Source organism: Ictalurus punctatus, chromosome 5 (assembly GCF_001660625.3).
Source record: "Ictalurus punctatus breed USDA103 chromosome 5, Coco_2.0, whole genome shotgun sequence".
NCBI lineage: Eukaryota > Metazoa > Chordata > Actinopteri > Siluriformes > Ictaluridae > Ictalurus > Ictalurus punctatus.
Genome location: NC_030420.2, coordinates 32522423 through 32539922, shown reverse-complemented (window position 1 = coordinate 32539922; position 17500 = coordinate 32522423). Strand labels below are relative to the sequence as shown.

Genomic DNA, 17500 nt, shown 5'->3' with positions numbered 1-17500 from the left:
ATGGAATTATCCTGTGATATAATTCTGTTTAAATAAACAAATTTTTAAACAACAGAGACAACACTGGGCATCTTAGGGTTAGCCAGGGGGGTGTAAACTTTTGAGCAGGGAGGACCAGTTTAAATTATTTCTTGTTTTGCCCTTCAGAAGCTACATAAGATATTTACATGTTTCCCAGAAGACAAAATAATAACAATTTACAATAACAACCATCCTGTGCAAAAGTTTACACGCCCTACCTATCTTTTTACCCTACCGACCTGATTTTTATTTATTTTTTTATTTTTTTAGTTCTCATGCAATTTCGAATTCTCTTACGCTTCTAAGCGCCTTTCTCACTGTCTTTATTCTTCACCAAGAAATCTCTCTCTTCTAGCTTTTTTTCTTTCTTTTTTTTTTAAAGTGGATGTTATGTAATGTAATAGGCATCACTGTCTCCCTCGGTAACCGGCTACCGTAGGACCATGACTGGAATCTTTAAACAAATTTGATTTCTCAACTCATTTGCCTTGTCTAAACGCTGCCATGTGTTTGATGTTACGTTTAAACGCTTTCAGCTCAGCGGTGGTAAGAGAGTTAACGAGGGTGAGGACGAGGCAGAGACGAAGGTACGGAAGGAGAGGGAAAGAAAGTTCGTCGGAATCAGGCAGACAGTAAAAAGAACGTAAAGGAATCGATTGAGACGCAGGTCCTGGGCCAGTACTTCTTTAAACGCTGCCTTATTGGCTTCTCCTCTCCGTTTTTCCTTTTGGTAAAATCCAGCACTGTCTTTTGGAAGAATTCTGCTTCACAAAAACCCTGTCTTAGGTTAGAGAAAGAAAGAAAAAAAACACTAAAGTTGTGTAATATCTGGCTAATGGCTTTCCTTATTACAAACAATGTACTTTACAATATAAACCGCTCGTTACTGTAAGCCATGTTTGGACAGATTTGGCTTTACTTGGGCCGCTGGAAATATTTCCATCCTATATCCGCTCTGTGATTTTACTTCCGTCCAGATGTCCACCATTAAAAAGCTTTCAGCAACAGACTCGGCAAAGGTCTAATGCAGACGTTCTCAACCTTTAGTCACTAAAGCCCTATAGCAAGGTGGAGGAGCACAAGGTCTCTAACCTCCACCAGCTCCGTGATGTCGTCATGGAGGAGTGGAAGAGGACTGCACTGGCAACCTGTGACGCTCTGGTGAACTCCATGCCCTAGAGGGTTAAGGCAGCGCTGGAAAATAATGGCGCCACACAAAATATTGACACTGGGCCCAATTTGGACATTTTCACTTAGGGGTGTACTAACTTTTGTTGCCAGCGGTTTAGACATTAATGGCTGTGGGTTGAGTTATTTTGAGGGGACGGCAAGTTTACACTGTTACACAAGCTGTACACTCACTACTTTACATTGTAGCACAGTGTCATTTCTTCAGTGTTGTCACATGATCTATAATGTGTTTTTGATAGATAGATTGATATATAGAATGATAGACAGATAGATAGATTTTTGTTTTGCTTTTGTACTTTTAAAAAAAAAAAAAAAAATTTTTCTTTTTTCTTTTTTTAGACTTTCACCTCGAGTACCGTTTGTTAGACGAGCGATCGGAGGGAGAAAGGAGCGAGGAGTCCGTATCTTCCCCGAATATCATTTCAGTCTTCACAAACTAGCAAATAACAAACTGACTGGTACAGCTGCTAATACAAGGAGTCGTGAAATAACTCGAGTCTGTAAGAAAGACCGCACCTGGAACTCCGCCTCCCTCTTATCGGTCATATAAACTCCGTATGAACTTCCTGTAAGTCCCTAAAACCTCCAGGCTGTATAATATACACCCAGAACTCCAGTGGTTTCTAGAGTTTCACCACCGTTTACAATCTTTCTTTATAAACACTATCCGTTAAACATGACGACGACCCGTTAAACATGACTAGCCAAGTACTCCCTGTCTATACAGGTGACATAACTGCATTATTCTACTCAAATGCCTTTGGAAAGTCTGCATGCCATCTTCATGGTCATCGGGTTTGTCCTGATTTGGTGGCAAATATGATCGTTTGGGGTTTTTTTCCAGCTTTAATTTTTGAGATAACGACTGGACAAGAACAGTTCGCGTCAGTTTGATGTTTTCACGTAGCACGCATTCGGTTCGCTGTGACATCACTGTAAATATGTGAGGGATAAAACACTCTGGAGGGCATGCTGCTATAGGAAAATAATCAACAGCAGGGTGCTAAGATGAGAGTGTTATTTTCCTAACAACGTGGCCCGAAGTGCCTCGCTTGACGTTAATAAGACAGCTCGTCGTGTTACAGAGAAACCACAAGGCGTAAACTCCTCCGTGTCGGAAAAGTTGGAAAAGGTGTTATACTTTATCAGTACAGAGAGAGAGAGAGCGAGAGAGAGAGAGAGAGAGAGAGAGAGCGACAGAGAGAGAGACGTCTGGATCCATTCAGTCACCATGGCCGATCAGGTTTTACATGCTACACTGATTTAAAGCTGTCAGGTTTTATATATTTTATATGCTTATATATCATACATCCATGCGTGTGTGTGTGTGTGTGTGTGTGTGTGTGTGAGTGTGTGTGCATGAACATGCCCAGATGTGACCACAGCACTCCATAGGAAGCAGTATGGATCATATTAACGCAGGGGGTCAGTCAGAGGTCAGCGGCGAACTCTCTTACAAGGCCAGATAAGCCGTCTGGAAGTGAGAAAGGTCGTGACCCTGGAGCTTTCCTAATAACCTGCACTAAATCTGTCTGGCGTTGAAGAGTTCACTCCTGTTTCAGTGTAAGGAACACATCAGAAGCCTATCTCATCCTCTCAGGTAAAGGTAGATATGATGACATCAAAGGCAGTACCTGGAGATAACTGGATGTGTGTGTGTGTGTGTGTGTGTGTTGAGGAATGTATATATAAAAAAACTTTCAATCTCAGATCTTGTGAAAACTCTGAGGAATTCCAGGAACATTTTACATATATATATATATATATATATATATATATATATATATATATATATATATATATATAATGTGTGTGTGTGTAATGGAGAGTCAGAAAGCACAGACGGTCTGGATTGGAAAATAATCAACGTCAGGGTGATAACCGTAACTCCGCTGCATCGCTATAGCGATATCTATAACATCACCCATGCTTCTGTCTCTAATTCTGTTGATTGTTGAGGTCAGAGAGGGGTTTTGTTCTCTCTGAGACGAGGCTGTTAAAGCTCAGCCGAAGTGTCAGTTCCAGCCCGTACAGGAATGCAGGAAATAGGAGCCCGCTAAAGGGGAAAACCGAGGTTCGTTACTTGGCACTGGGAAACCCGCTGTGTGGAAATACACTTTGCCGCTCACGTTACCAGCCGCCTCAGACGGCCGGCGCTCCGTCACGATCCACCTGGACGTGCAGAATTCATTAGTGCAGGCTCAGTGAGGACGAGACGATACGGGTCGGGTCGTTATGGACTCGAGGCGGTTCACCTGCTGATTAATCAACTTGTTGGCTTTTTTTCGGGGCAAAAAAAAAAAAAAAAAAATACACATCTGGATAGCATGCTTCGTTTTAAAAGGGAACTCTTTCGAGCTATTTATTAAAAGAGACAGCTGTGAGTTCAGCAGAAGCATTTGGAGCCGTGTAAAAGATGTAGCACTGGAATGCTAACTGAAGCTGATCTGTTTTCCTCCATGAACCTGAATCTGTTTCTTTGATGTACAATGATATTCCTGTAACGTGCGGTGAGTGAAGGCAGGACTCAACGTGCGCTTAATTAGGGCGGATCCTAGTCAGAGTCCATAGCGGGTTTCAATACACAGGCAGACGGCAACAAATCAAAACAAAGAACGGCAGGACCGCTCGTAATCGTAAGATGGGGGAAACAGGCGAGAGTCGAGACCGGGAAGACCATAACGAGGCAATAAATTCACAGAAAGACTTGAGAAAAAGAAACAGAAGAGGACAAACAGACAAACTAATCAAGGACTAAACACAGAACAGGTGAACACGATAGGGCAACAAATCAGTGATGGAACAGGAACAGTTTCGATTTCTGTCTCAAACACAAACAATGGCCCATGGAAATCTAAACGAAACACAAACGATGTGGATTCAGAACAAAACGACCCTGGGAAAACGGGGAATTGGTTACAGATTCACTTAAAGTAGAATTTATTAAGGAATGCAAAACATCAGGGCGTGCCGTTATACATACGTGTCGACAAATCTGAACTTGGAACTGACTTCATTGTCAAACTTCAAAAAGTCGGAAAAACATGGACGCCTCCACGGAATGACGTGTTTAGCTAGCAACAACGTAGCCGGCTAACATTAGTGATCATGCGCTTATGATGTATTTACGTCCTCGGGTCAGTCTTAATAGATTTAACCGACCAACAATCGTGTCTAAATACTAATATGAATTCGTTTAAAGTAGTGGAGCGATATTTTATTTATCGGCCCACGGCGAGAGCGGCCATGTTTGATTCGACGTTACGCGGTAGACGCCGAACTCGGGGTTGAGGAGACCTTACCGGCTTTCCGATGAGGAATTCCGAGTTGAGCTGATTTCTTTGGACTTCCTAGTCGGAGGTTCAGAATTACGAGCTTTAGTTGAACGCAGCATTAGCACCATAGCCTTGCTTAGCTCAGCTCACTTAGCACCAGGTCCGCTTGTTTGGTTAGCACCACAGTCATTAGCTTAGCTTTTCATAAGCTTTCATAAGCAGGCTTGTTTAATAAGCACAAATGTGCAATGATGTCTAAAATATCCTTATTGCTCATCATCATCATTTATCTGTTATGACCTTATGACCTTCTGTTCACTTTGTCTCACGCACACACATATATTTAGCCCTGCTGTTAGCATCTGTCTCTGTAACTAACACATTGGAGCTTCCACACATCACATAGCCCATCTGACTGTAGTTAAAGACTCTATGTGTCCTAACCCGCCATTTTAGCTTCCACCAGGTCTCCTGTAATGTCCGGCCCATGAGTGTTTAACTCATTCTGGATACCAGACGGCAATTAAGAGCCAATTAAGTCATCAAGGCAGCTCTCGACTCGCCTCGTGCACGATGACAGATCGGCCGATAACAACTTCCTGCAACGTCCTCCGAGATACTTCTCAGAGATATATTTAAATCTCGAGTTAGCGCACATGTCCATCATTCTGCACCGCATTTAAAGGAATAGTTTTTAAAAAAAAATGCACGCAATTTTCCACTTACTGCTAAATCAGCCGAACAAACCGTCACAGCTTGACTGCTAATGTAAAAGAATCCAAAGATAACATCAGCACCTCGGGCTACGCCGAGCGACGGATTAGCTGAAGCCGCTTCACACTCTCACGGACGAATTTCACCACAGGGTCCGTGTGTAGAGCTGGTAGTCTGAGGACTGTGAAAGGACTGCACTGTAGGAATGTCATCGCACAGCGCACAGCGCCGGAGGTCAGAAACATCGCCTGTGACTCACGAGGTCATGGGTTCAATCCGAAATCTGATGGCTGATAATGTACTGCTAATTCAGGGCCCTTAAACCCAAGATTACTTTCGGGGGATTTTCCGTCGGGGGAATTTGGCGTAATTGGAAAATGGGCATGCTTTCGTAACCTTTTTACGTCAGGATCCGCCTCTATCTACGGGCTCGAAAAACCCTTTTCTTGACAACCGGGACATAAATAGTGCAAAGTTCACACGTGTGCGTACGTATGAACGTATATGAACGTATATCTAAAACCAATAATGTTATGTATGATATATTTTTAAAAGTTTCGTACACGTGTGTCGAAAATGTGGACGAAACAAAATCCAATATGTGATGAAGTTGTTTCCATCCATCTATCCGTTTTCTGTACCGCTCATCCTACACAGGAAGTCCTCATGTCTGTGGTACCTTCTGGCTCGCCCTTTAGTTATCCTGTCATAGCTAGTCTTGCTCCAGAGTCCCTGCTTGCACTCACACTAACTACGTTGTCTTTAAACATTATGGGACAATTACTATATCTAATAACCTCTCCCTCTCTTTCCCTCTCTCGCCCTCTCTCTTTCAGTCAAGCTACACATGATACTCCTGCCATACCAGTGAGCCTGACCACTTCTGCTCTCCAGACCTGCCTGATCCATCCTGATGCCCTACCACCCGGATGAGGACGGGTTCCCTTTTGAGTCCAGTTCCTCTCGAGGTTCTATACAAATAAATCTGAATTGAATTACTGAAGCAAATTCCTTGTACGCTTGTCATATCGCATACTCGGCCATAAAGTGGTTCTGATCCGGGAATGTTCAAGATAGCAATCCAGTGCTCTGGGCAAGGAACATCCCTGAGAAGAAGCCGCGTACGAGTGAAGAGTAAGCTAGAGATGGCTTTGTTTGCAGGCGCAGATCAATGTAGAGCTTATGAAAATGGCAGCCGTGTTGGACGTAGCTTTCTTAAATTTAGATTTAAGCTTCTATAAACAAATAAAATCACGAAGTACATGAACTGACTCCAACTTCTTCCCATAGCATGTTATTCAGTATGTTGTATATCCTATAGTATAACTGTAGCGTCATATGGCAAAATAAACCCAGGCCGGTGCTAATCTAGATCAGAGGAAGCTGGTAGCTGGATAACAGGAGCATAGCGGTTATCTTGCCAAGAACAGTGAGGTGGCTGCTTGTTTTTTTTTCCCGCTGTTGCTCCGCCGTTTCTCAGTCCATTACGATGCAGCTCTGGAATGTAAATATTTACGTGTAGGGGAAGGTCAGACGCACTTTAATTGCTTCATTTAAACACGCGCTATTTACAAGAGATCCAACCAGACAAGCACAGAGTGAAGCGGGACACCGGGCCGACGTGCCTCTGTCCTCGCAGGAAGGTCCTTGGCTCGGAATGTATGTGAATATTTCGGCTAATCCAGTCTGGAGGACGCCGTCCAAGAACCATCAGCACGCAGAGCTCAGAGGGGCTTCGTTAGATAAAGACGGAGTATGACTGAATGGAAACAAACAACGGTGCCATGTACTGTATAGTATGTAACTCCACGACTCAACGGTCAGGTCCATTCAAATTGACACCGTTCAGTGGAAATGCTACGCTAAAAGGGATGAAATGCTGTACAAGGTTTAGTATGCTAGCAGTAAAAAAATTTTTAAAAATGGACAGTTAAGAGTTTTCTTAATGGGAAACACTCTGGAGAGAGTTCTCCAAGAGAACAGACTCGGGTGAGAAGGACAACACGCTCTCTCCCTGTCAATCAGGGACACTAAGCACTGGCATCTATGAGCTCATGTATACTGAAGTCTGAAAACGTGTTTCGGAGGAAGCATGTCCTAGCTCTCGTCTGTTGTGTGATAGAGAAAAGGTAGGAAATGGCAAACGGTCAAATTTGGGGGGGGAAAGTTGCGGTGTCTTGGGGAGAGAACCAAGCTTTAAAATTCCAAGTGGTGGTTCCTATAGGGGATGAGCATGAGGAACATCGTCATTTCCACGCAGTGGTGTTCAATCTGAGATGTTTCTATGTTATGAAATTCCCAGCAATTGATGATCAAGTAAACAATGAAAGTTCTAAAAATATATAGGGAAAAGTATGACAACCCTAATTTTAAGATCCCAGTGTGCAGTAGACCAGGACAATTTCGAGACATCTCAGAGGTCTCGGCTGAGAGGTCTTCATCCACTGTTAATGGGCACAGAAGACCTGAGACCAACTCTTTAGACTTCAGGATTGAAGCAGTGAGATTGTTATTCAGTATTTATAACTAGCTATAAAAAGGTCACTGACTAGCATGATTTTGGCTGGATATTACAGGGATTCCTTAGCCGTGTAAAATGGGGGATTTATGAATAGATGAAGAGATTTCTACGAGAGAGAGAGAGAGAGAGAGAGAGAGAGAGAGAGAGAGAGAGAGAGAGATTCCAATTGTGCCAGACTGCAAAGCGCCTCAATCACCCATAGAGACTCCCATCTCCATGAGGTCGCCTTTGACGTGTGCAAGGTTGTAGCCTTTGACTCTAGTCTAGAACACGGCATCAATCACATGGGTGTTTTTGGTCTACATTCAAACTTTATGCATATATATTGTACTCTAGATGCTTGTACATTTGGTGCACACTTCCGCACTTTGCTAGCATCATGTTCCGATTACAAGGCAGCTAGCTTGCTAGGTAGGCCGCATTTTATTATATTTATGTTTCTGGATGTCAGAAGACCCCCCGTGGTCAAAACGAACTAGCCGATGTAATGAAACATCACAGCTTATGTACAGCAGCTAGCTTTTCCAGCTAACTGGCTAATCACTTAGGCTAGCCTGCTAGTTAGCTATATTTGTTTCACAAATCAGAAGTCGTGTTCTGCACCAAGAAAATAGATGCCACTGAACAAGCCACACCGACGAGCTACGAACTACAAGTGACACAAGCACCTTGCTAGTTGCTCGTGTGAACATTGGGTTTATTTTGGCGCTACTGTGTTGCTAAACTGATTCAGCTAACCTGCTTTCTAGTACACAGTCCTGGGGATAAGTTTTCGGCTCTCCTCCCTTACAGACAGACCGGCTTCCTGCGGATTTTTCCACTTTCCCTCGGGCGTTTGTGTGTCGTGTGTTTTAAGCGAGAGTTTCAGCTAGCGGTCCGGCCCTGCTGTCTGTGCCTGTCTGCCTGGGCGGCTCCGGAGATGAACCATGCGCGCTCCTCGGCCTTCTCCAACCCACCTGAGAGCTTTCGGGCCAGACACGAGTCTTTACCAGACCCAGAATCAAATACACACCCCATCATATCCGGCATCCCGACGTCCCATGAGTGGCAGGGTGCTCTGTGAAGATGGGTTCTGCTTTTCTGTAACATTCCTGAGCGTTCTTCCTCCGAGCTTCTAGAGCTGTTGGACATGTTACATCGGGAAGGTTTTGAGGAGAGGGAGAGAACCTAAGAGAAAAGATTGAAGGCAGCGTGGATTTGAGAGGCAAAAGTGAGAGGGGGTAAAAGAGAGACGAGAGAAGGTGTTACCCCCCCCCCCAAAAAAAAAAAAAAAATTCCTGTTTGAGAAGTCAGGAAGGTCTCATTAACCCCGAGGTCGGCCTGTGACGTCAGATCAACATGGCAGCAGATCAAAGTAGCACTTTTTAAATCAAACACTTCATGGGCCATGGTTCCAGGAACCTTTTCATGACCAGCTCCAGGTTCGTTTTCTTATTTTTTCAAACCAGGAACTATCAGGGGTGGAGCTTCTCGCACTCGACATTGCATATCGGTCAAATGTGAACTTTTTCCACAGACTTTTATTTTATTTTAATTTTTTTAAATTGTGTTTAGCTAACTGTTTAGCTGCGTTTTCGGTCTGTGGCTGTATAACTGGCGAACTTCACGGATTGGCCGGGAAATCAGCCTCAGTCTACTGGCTAAAAAACGGTCGAAAATGAACTCCTGAAAATTTTTACCTTGCTATTAAGATTCCATTCGACATACTTATAGGAACTTATCGAATAACTCTGACAGTGTTGTGACGCCTATCACTTTAATAGAATCAAACGTAGTGATGCTTCACAGATCCTATTTTGTGAACCGCAGGCTTAGAGAATGAGTAAACCAAATCACTGTGAAGATCATGAGTGTGTTTGCCATTTCTGTGGCGCTCGTTTGTTATGTAATCGATAGCCTGGTTTGTTTTTGTGACTTTCCAGCCTTCTGACCGCTCGTCTGTGTGTTTTCGAGACCGAAAATGCAGGACAGCTCTATCGCCTGTGTCCGACAAGTGCTTCTGGGATACGGCTTACTCGGTTACGCGGACGAAGCAAACACGGGAAACTCGATCCGAAGTGCAAATAAGCAGTGGCGTTGTGTATTTTCGAACGTCTCGCTCTGGACCGCGTTTGGATGTTTGTGTTTGTGAATAAATCTCTCATCCTGCTGCCGTCCTCGGTGTTACGGTTAACTGTGTACGGTCTGAAGGAGAAACGGTTCGTCTGCTGCCAGAGACGGCTCGAGTCGGGACTCACGACGTACTGACAGTACAGTACAGTACAGGGTAACGGGTCCGAATCTTACTCGGGGTAAAGAAAGGAGGCAGAAATCGACGGGTGTGACAATCAAAAATCGAAACGTATGCAAGTATTCGAGTGTCAACGTTGAGTTTTCTTTCACTATCCTGAAACGCTGCACTCGTTCAACAATAAAAACAGACTAATTTCCCCATCCATCCATCTACCTCAGCGAAATATACCAGCGCTGCGGCTCAAACCGCATGCTTATGTACTTTTCTAGGCTGTTACTGAATATTAACACTAACCGGGTTTCATGTTACAGTCAGTGTTTGAATTTCAGCTCTGATGGAATAAACAGTTTAATATAGAAGTATTTTGATTAAATGACACTGCAAGAATTGTGTACATCTGTTAAAACTAAATGAACAAATATATATATATATATATATATATATATATATATATATATATATATATATATATATATATATATATATATATATATAATATATCCATCCATCCATCTTCTATACCGCGTTATCCTCTTCAGGGTCACGGGGAACCTGGAACCTATCCCAGGGAGCATGGGGCACAAGGCGGGGTACACCCTGGATGGGGTGCCAATCCATCGCAGGGCACAATCACATACACACTCACACACCCGTTCATACACTACGGACGCTTTGGACTCGCCAATCAGCCTACCATGCGTGTCTTTGGACTGGGGGAGGAAACCGGAGTACCCGGAAGAAACCCCCGCAGCACGGGGAGAACACGCGAACTCCGCACACACAGGGTGAATGTTGGTAGAAACGTTGCTCGTGTAGTGAGGTGGAAAATTTTTTAAAAAACGGTCCAGGAAACATAAGAGACGAGAGGAGACGAAGAAAGGAAGTCCGCCCGTCTGACCTAGACGTTCTTTCTGTTCGGGTCGACGTTCGTGCCAGATTTGACGAAAGCCTAAGTGTTCGGTTTTATTAGGACTCGGTAACACACCGGCCGTTCCCAGCGTGTGGAGCCGTTCCCAATTCAGATCTCCCTGACTCAAGGCATTTACGTCTTACGTTAATCCTTCATGTCCCTCCTAAAGTCGATCACACGTTCAGACTTCAGCCAGGACGCTGTCCGATTGAACGTCCGCCCCCGGCCCCCCCCCCCACCTCAAGTTCAAGCTCGTCACACTCATTTGAAAACCGTCCTTTTCCATTTCATGCTCTTTTAGTTCTTCTGGGACTACATCTAGGCGGAGACCCACAGGAAGTCCACATGTTCGAAAGGCCCCTGATTGGAGCCGTGATCAAAAAGAGCTCGGCGGTTAAGCTCTTGCCAGAAACTTCCTCGCCGGCTGACGCAGAACATCCATTACAACGACATCCGATACGCTTTATGCACAGTTTAGAAGTAATTGGAATTGACTCCTGAAAGGTGTAGGAGGCATGAAATTCCCTAAACGGCATGCTGCGAATGTACAAGCTACAAAATTCCTACAATCGCACTCGGGCTACGTGTTTATTCTGCCCATCGTTACCGCGCGCGGAAATTTGACACGGCTAGACAGGCCGAGCAGTTTTAACTTTTCTGTCCTTTCCTCCTGTCTTTTTGAAGAAAAAAAAAAAGTTGTTTTTTGTGTTGTTTTTCCTGAAAACAACCATCCGAAGGATCCGGTTTGAAACGTATCGGCGGCTTTTGGGAACGTCGGCCAGAGTCGGGAGAGAAAACCTAAAGATGTGGCATCTTGTAAATGATTGCGGGATAATAGAGAACAGTAAGGATATCGTGCGTTTAAAAAAAAAAAAAAGAAAGAAAGAAAGAGAAAAAAAAGAACCCGATGCCATGAAAGACAGAAGGCAATCTGTTTGGAGTTAAGACGCTGTAAGGAAAGGGATGAATGCTAAACCCGTCCCTATCTCCAAACGTTGGGACGATTATTCAGCATCGAAACAAAGACGTATGAGGAAACTGGATATGAACGCGTGAAGGTTTTAATAAAAAAAATAAATAAAATCAGCCTAATGATACAGAACTGAGAAAACGCACATGAGGTAACTATTTAAGCGAAAAGCACCGGACACGAGACGCAAAGAAAGGACGGCCCGAGAAACATGAGACGAGAAGCGAAAACACGCAAGGACAGAGAACGCGAACCGGAAATATATACACAGGGTGATGAAGTAATAAGAAGAGACGTGTGACCCAAATAACAGACTGAACTAACAAAAAACAGTGACCTGACAGAGGAGGAGAACGTTAAATTGAATTACTTTTTTTTTTTTTAAACGACAAAAGCATGTGAAAACAAGCAATGCTCGCCATTATGGGAACACGGTAACTTTCCATCTACGCTGGGAAACTCGTGCGCGTCGATAGAGCTCTCCGTAGAGTACAGCTCGATGACTGGCCTTCCTGAGACCCTGTTTCTATCTAAGGGGCTTTTCAGCCATGTTCAACTCATCAGCAGTGTCTGAAAACGAGTCTGGATCAGCCTCTTGGAGCCGGAATGACTAACCTAGCTGAGATATCGATGCGCAACCCGTGGCTCTGAAAGCACTGTTTCACACGCTCGACCAGTCTGTACCACAACCCCTTCTGTGCAGATTCATTCGATCCGGCTTATTTGGATTTTCCGGACATTTTCTTGTCTCGGGTTTGTGTTGTGATCGCTACGAATGCGCTCAGGTTCAAATCGCAAGGCCTCGTCTGGCAGAATCTTTAGAATCGACCGTGGTCGTAATCGAGAGAAAGATAAGCCGTGATCCCAAAACAACAGGAAATAATCCGTCCATCCATCCATCCATCCATCCATCTTCCGTACCACTTATCCTACACGGGGTGGTGGGAGAGACTAGAGCCTAACCCAGGGAGGACACCCCGGACAACCCATCGCAGGGCACAATCGGTGTGAAGGGCGTTCATACACTACGGACAATTTGGGAATGCCGATCAGCCTACAGCGCATGTCTTTGGCCTGGGGGAGGAAATCGGAGTACCCGGAGGAAACCCCTAAAGCACGGGGAGATCATGCAAGCTCTACACGCACACAGGGCGGAGGCGGGATTGGATCCGACTCCATCCGACTCCACCGCCAATTCAGGAGCCATCGCTCCTCCAATCCTTCTTCTGATTAAAGACGATTCCGATTTTTGTGACATCACCACCACCAGTCGGCACTCCAATCGGTCCAGACGTGACATCGATCAGGCTCACGTCGTTATGGATTTCACCCGTTTCCTCAACGCCGAGCATTTCTTCTTCTTTCGAGCTTGTTCGTCTGATGGGTCGAGCCACGCCTGCATACCGTCTGTGAGTTTAATAACACCGAGGATGCGGATTTATTCATAAAGAAGCTCGCGATCACATCCACCCGCTTGTGGCACCCGTGAGGCGTGTTGACAGATATCACTTACCACCTCTCCGGGCTCTCATGACTCTCTTAACACCACGGTATGAATAAATAGAGTGTTAACTTTCGACTATTCGCAGGGACACATCTGAAAGCTGGAATTTCATCCACACTCGAGTTCATCGGAGTTCATCCGGATAAGCGAGACAAATAAAATGTGCTTAAAAAAACAAACCTTTCTCACACTGGGTCTGGGAACGGGACGGGCGCTCCGACCTCGTCGGGGAAGAAGCCGTCATCCGGTGCGTGGCGTACATTTCCCACGATTCCTCACCGCACTCCTTTGACAGCGTAGTTAGGAGAATGAAAAGTGAGAATCTGTTCGGCTCATGTGACGTCTCTCAAATTAGCGCCGGAGTCTCGCGGCCTTGCAGGTTCGGTTGCAGCGAGTCGGTGTGTTAGCGCGTCTGGGACTGTGTGTGTGTGTGTGTGTGTGTGAGTGTCACCTAGCGAAGAGGTTATACTCCAGGAGCTGCAACAGACCGACAGAGGGAACGTTATGACACCAAATGAGGTCAGATTTATATCTGACCTCACTTTGGTGCTTTTTATATCGGCTGAGAAACGAAAGGCAGATAGTCTCCATGCTTGTGTCATCACGTAATTAGGTTACGGGGTCCGTCTTTCAGTCCGTGGTCACGGGACACCGCGTAACACGATTCTTCCGAACTGCTCATCGTTCATCTCAACCCAGATCTATCAATCTATTCAACGGCGCAGCACTCTCCCAGAACTGCAGCACAATCAGACGTCTCCTTCGGTTTTGTCTCGCTCCTGTTTGTCAGTACATAATAAATATCACCTAATCCACAGCCGGGTCCGCTTGGACCGCCGATTTCCTCCAGGAGATACACACATGACTCAGTGCAATAAATCAAAACGCTGCCTCGGATGCGTCCTACTCGACAAGCAGATGGTGATGTCATCAGCGTGAGATTGTCGTCACGTGATTATTCAAGTAATACCCAGAATCACCGGGTTCAATTCATCAGCTCCAGTTTGTTCATGTCTGTCATCAGACTACCATGGCCACGCCCGTTTCCCCCGGGAAATCTACTGGCCATGCTCTTCCTCCCTTGCTTCCTGTTTGGCCCTTATTTCTTTCACCTCTTGGTTTTTTGTTAAGTCTGAACTGTCTTTTATTGTTTTTTTCTCTTGCTGGGGTTTCAGTTACGTTCGGTTTTCTGCACCGGTCCGATCTCCGTCCCTATCCAGTTATCGGTTTGTTAGCTGATTGTGCTCACCTGTTCTGTGTTAATCATTGATTAGTTTGTCTATGCATGGCCATTGTTCATTGACTCTTATTGTGCTTTTTGTATCGTTACTTCCAAGCCTTGGTTTCCTGTTTCCACATTCTGTTTTTGTTTTACTTTGATTATGGATTATTTGTTCATAGTGGACACACACACACACACACACACACACACACACACACACTGACCTGGGAAAAGCTGAGCCCGTTCAGCGGATGACACTGCTCCTCAACGTTCTCCACGGCTCCAGTCTTCTTGCCCATGCGCTCAGCCTCGCGGGCGAGGAACAGGTCGAGAACAGGCGCTCCACGCCACCTCACGTCCCACTCCGTTAGCGAGTTCACCATCAGCATCACCCAGACAGGCCGTTTGCGCTCCCAGTCTCCCGCGATGGCCTTGAACAGGTAGTCGGCGTAGAAGCGCTGCTCGGCCTTCACCCACGCCGGCATCATGTGCCTCACGTAGTCCAGGTGGCGCTTCAGTCGGAGGTAGATGTCCCGAGGCAGCAGACTCCTCAGGCTCTCGCCGTTAGGTAAGAGCTGACAGTTGGCCAGCTTGGACACGGTCACGGGGTCGGTGAGGTCGAGCTCGAAGAACACGCTCGTGCTGCTCTGAAATGCACGCTTCGAGCTCTCAGGCACAAAGTCCCACACGCGTGTGTACGGCACATGGATCGTACCGAACAGGTAGGAGGGCGGCTGAGGGGGAGGACGCTTTACCGTCCACAGGAACGAGTTCAGCTCTCTCTGAGGAGGAGGACACACGAGAGTGACGGTGTCAGGGGTAAGTAGAATCATTACGCAAAGGTCGAGTTACAACCTTCTTAACGTAGAGTTAAAAACACGATCAGAAAGCCGTGAGTTCAAATCCCAGGACGATCACGATCACGAGCCGCTTAGAAATCATTATAAGTCGCATTTTCGTTTGAATTCGGGGAAACCACTTGAAGCGCTCATCGTGTCGAACTATTTCAATCGCTTTGGTTTGATGTGTTTGAATATAATGTTTATTATATTCTTTTACTTTTGTCGTAACTATATAAGATAATCATTTAGATAGTCTCTTTTGGGCAAAAGTTGGCACTGGAACAAATCTCTTAGGCTTATAAAATAAGTCTCTGATTTTTTTGTTTGTTTCGTTTGACAGTTTCTTCGAGTGCCGTCGTATCGTTGTAGGTTCAGCTGGACTTTTTTTTTTTTTTTAAGGGGGGGGGGGGGGGGGGGGGGGTACTAAAAAAAAAAAGTGCAAATCGTCTGTGATGTCTGTAGCAAATCTTCGCATGATGAACACACGGTGTCGAATAAATGAATAAATAAATAAATAAAACATCTTAAGCGAGTGATTACGAGCAAATCGAATGAGCGTTCCTTGTCGTGCAGCTATCATGAATAAAAAAAAAAACCTAAGATAGTTCGGCTTGTTTTTAGACGCTTTTACTCATTTCAAGCTTCGAATGGCCTAATTATAAATTCTGTTCTTTTACAGTGAAATGCTTAGAATGCTACTGATCATTTTTGTAAATATTTGCCAATAAACGACGATTAAAATTACAAAATAAAAGTCTCGAAATAGGTTTTTATAAACCAAAATATATTTGGTTTCTAGTCATCTATATAGGAAGTATTTTCTATTATTTATAACTATATATATATATATATATATATATACAACTAAATGAATATATATTATATTTAAGATATTGTCACACTGTAAGACCTCAAAAGATTTGAGGAAACTCCAATTTTTACCTCAAAATTTTTACGTTGATGAATCAATTTCTTTAAGCCAGATACACTTATATAATATAACAAGTTTGAGTGAAATCGTTGTTCTGCTGAAGTGTCTTTGGCTTAAAGAAACTGATTTATTTGACTTTCCTCAAATTTTCCGGGTTAAATGAACGCATCCGTAAAATTTTTTCCATTTTTTGCCGGGACATTTTGACTTTTTCTACTGCACGCAGTTCTGAACACGACAGACCTTCCTTCTGAGCCGAAACGTGTGCCTCAAGTGACGTTCATTTACTTATACCTCATAAGCTTTTTTTTATTATTATTTATACCTTATAACCACGTTACAACCCAATCGTTTCCGCCGGTGTATCTCAAGCGCATGTGCAGGTCTGGCAGTTTAAAACGGAAAGAGAGAAAATCATATTTATTGATTATTTCCTGCTTAACATCACGGGCATTTTGACAGGCGGTGTCTGATCGCAAGCCGGATTGATTAGACTTTCGCCCGTTTCACGTGACTATCGGACAGCTCGATCGGAAGTGACGTTCGCCCTGTGAGGAGATCCCTCTGAGCTAGCCAGGCTTTTAGACGTCTTTATGCAGACTGACTTTTCATCGCTGGGTCTGTTAAACTAGTTCCTTACACGGCATCATACCTGCAGACGGAAATCAAGGCAAGGTGGTTAGAAAGTCAGTAAAAGAATATAGGACAAGCAAACTCCTGGATTCGGGTGTGGAGCTCGTGGCTCCGGGATCGGCGATGATTTTAGACATGACAGTGATGTCTGATGGGTTTTCCCAGACCGCCTTGCACATGCCGTTAAACCTATATTTAACATTACGTTCACTTTTATGGCATTTGGCAGACGCCTTTATCCAGAGCGACTTACTGAAGTGCTTTGAAGTGTCTATCTTCAGATAAATAAATCCTGAAGCACAGAGTTAAGCATGAAGTGAAATGATTGAGAAATGGCTAGGGTTCAGCTGAGAGAGGATATACTGTCATGAATAAAACTGTCAAATGAGTCTAAGTGCTTCCATTTTCATTCAGAATCGGCTCTCGGTTCTCGGGCGTCTGGGCTAATCGCGTGCGTTTGGTGTGAGGGGGACGTTGTGATATCGTAAAGGTTACAGTTTGATCCGTTTTAAATAAAGCTTGTACGAGTCGAA

The 17500-nt window shown here is 44.6% G+C and overlaps 1 protein-coding gene across 1 annotated transcript in view; it reads right to left on the bottom strand.

Moving 5' to 3' along the window:
* The window catches only part of trabd2b (TraB domain containing 2B), a 70894-nt gene that overhangs the window by 48614 nt on the left and 4780 nt on the right, over positions 1-17500 (bottom strand). Inside the window, exon 2 of the mRNA XM_017468878.3 lies at positions 14786-15343. Coding sequence (XP_017324367.1) covers positions 14786-15343 — 558 coding nt within the window. The remainder of the gene's footprint in view (positions 1-14785; positions 15344-17500) is intronic.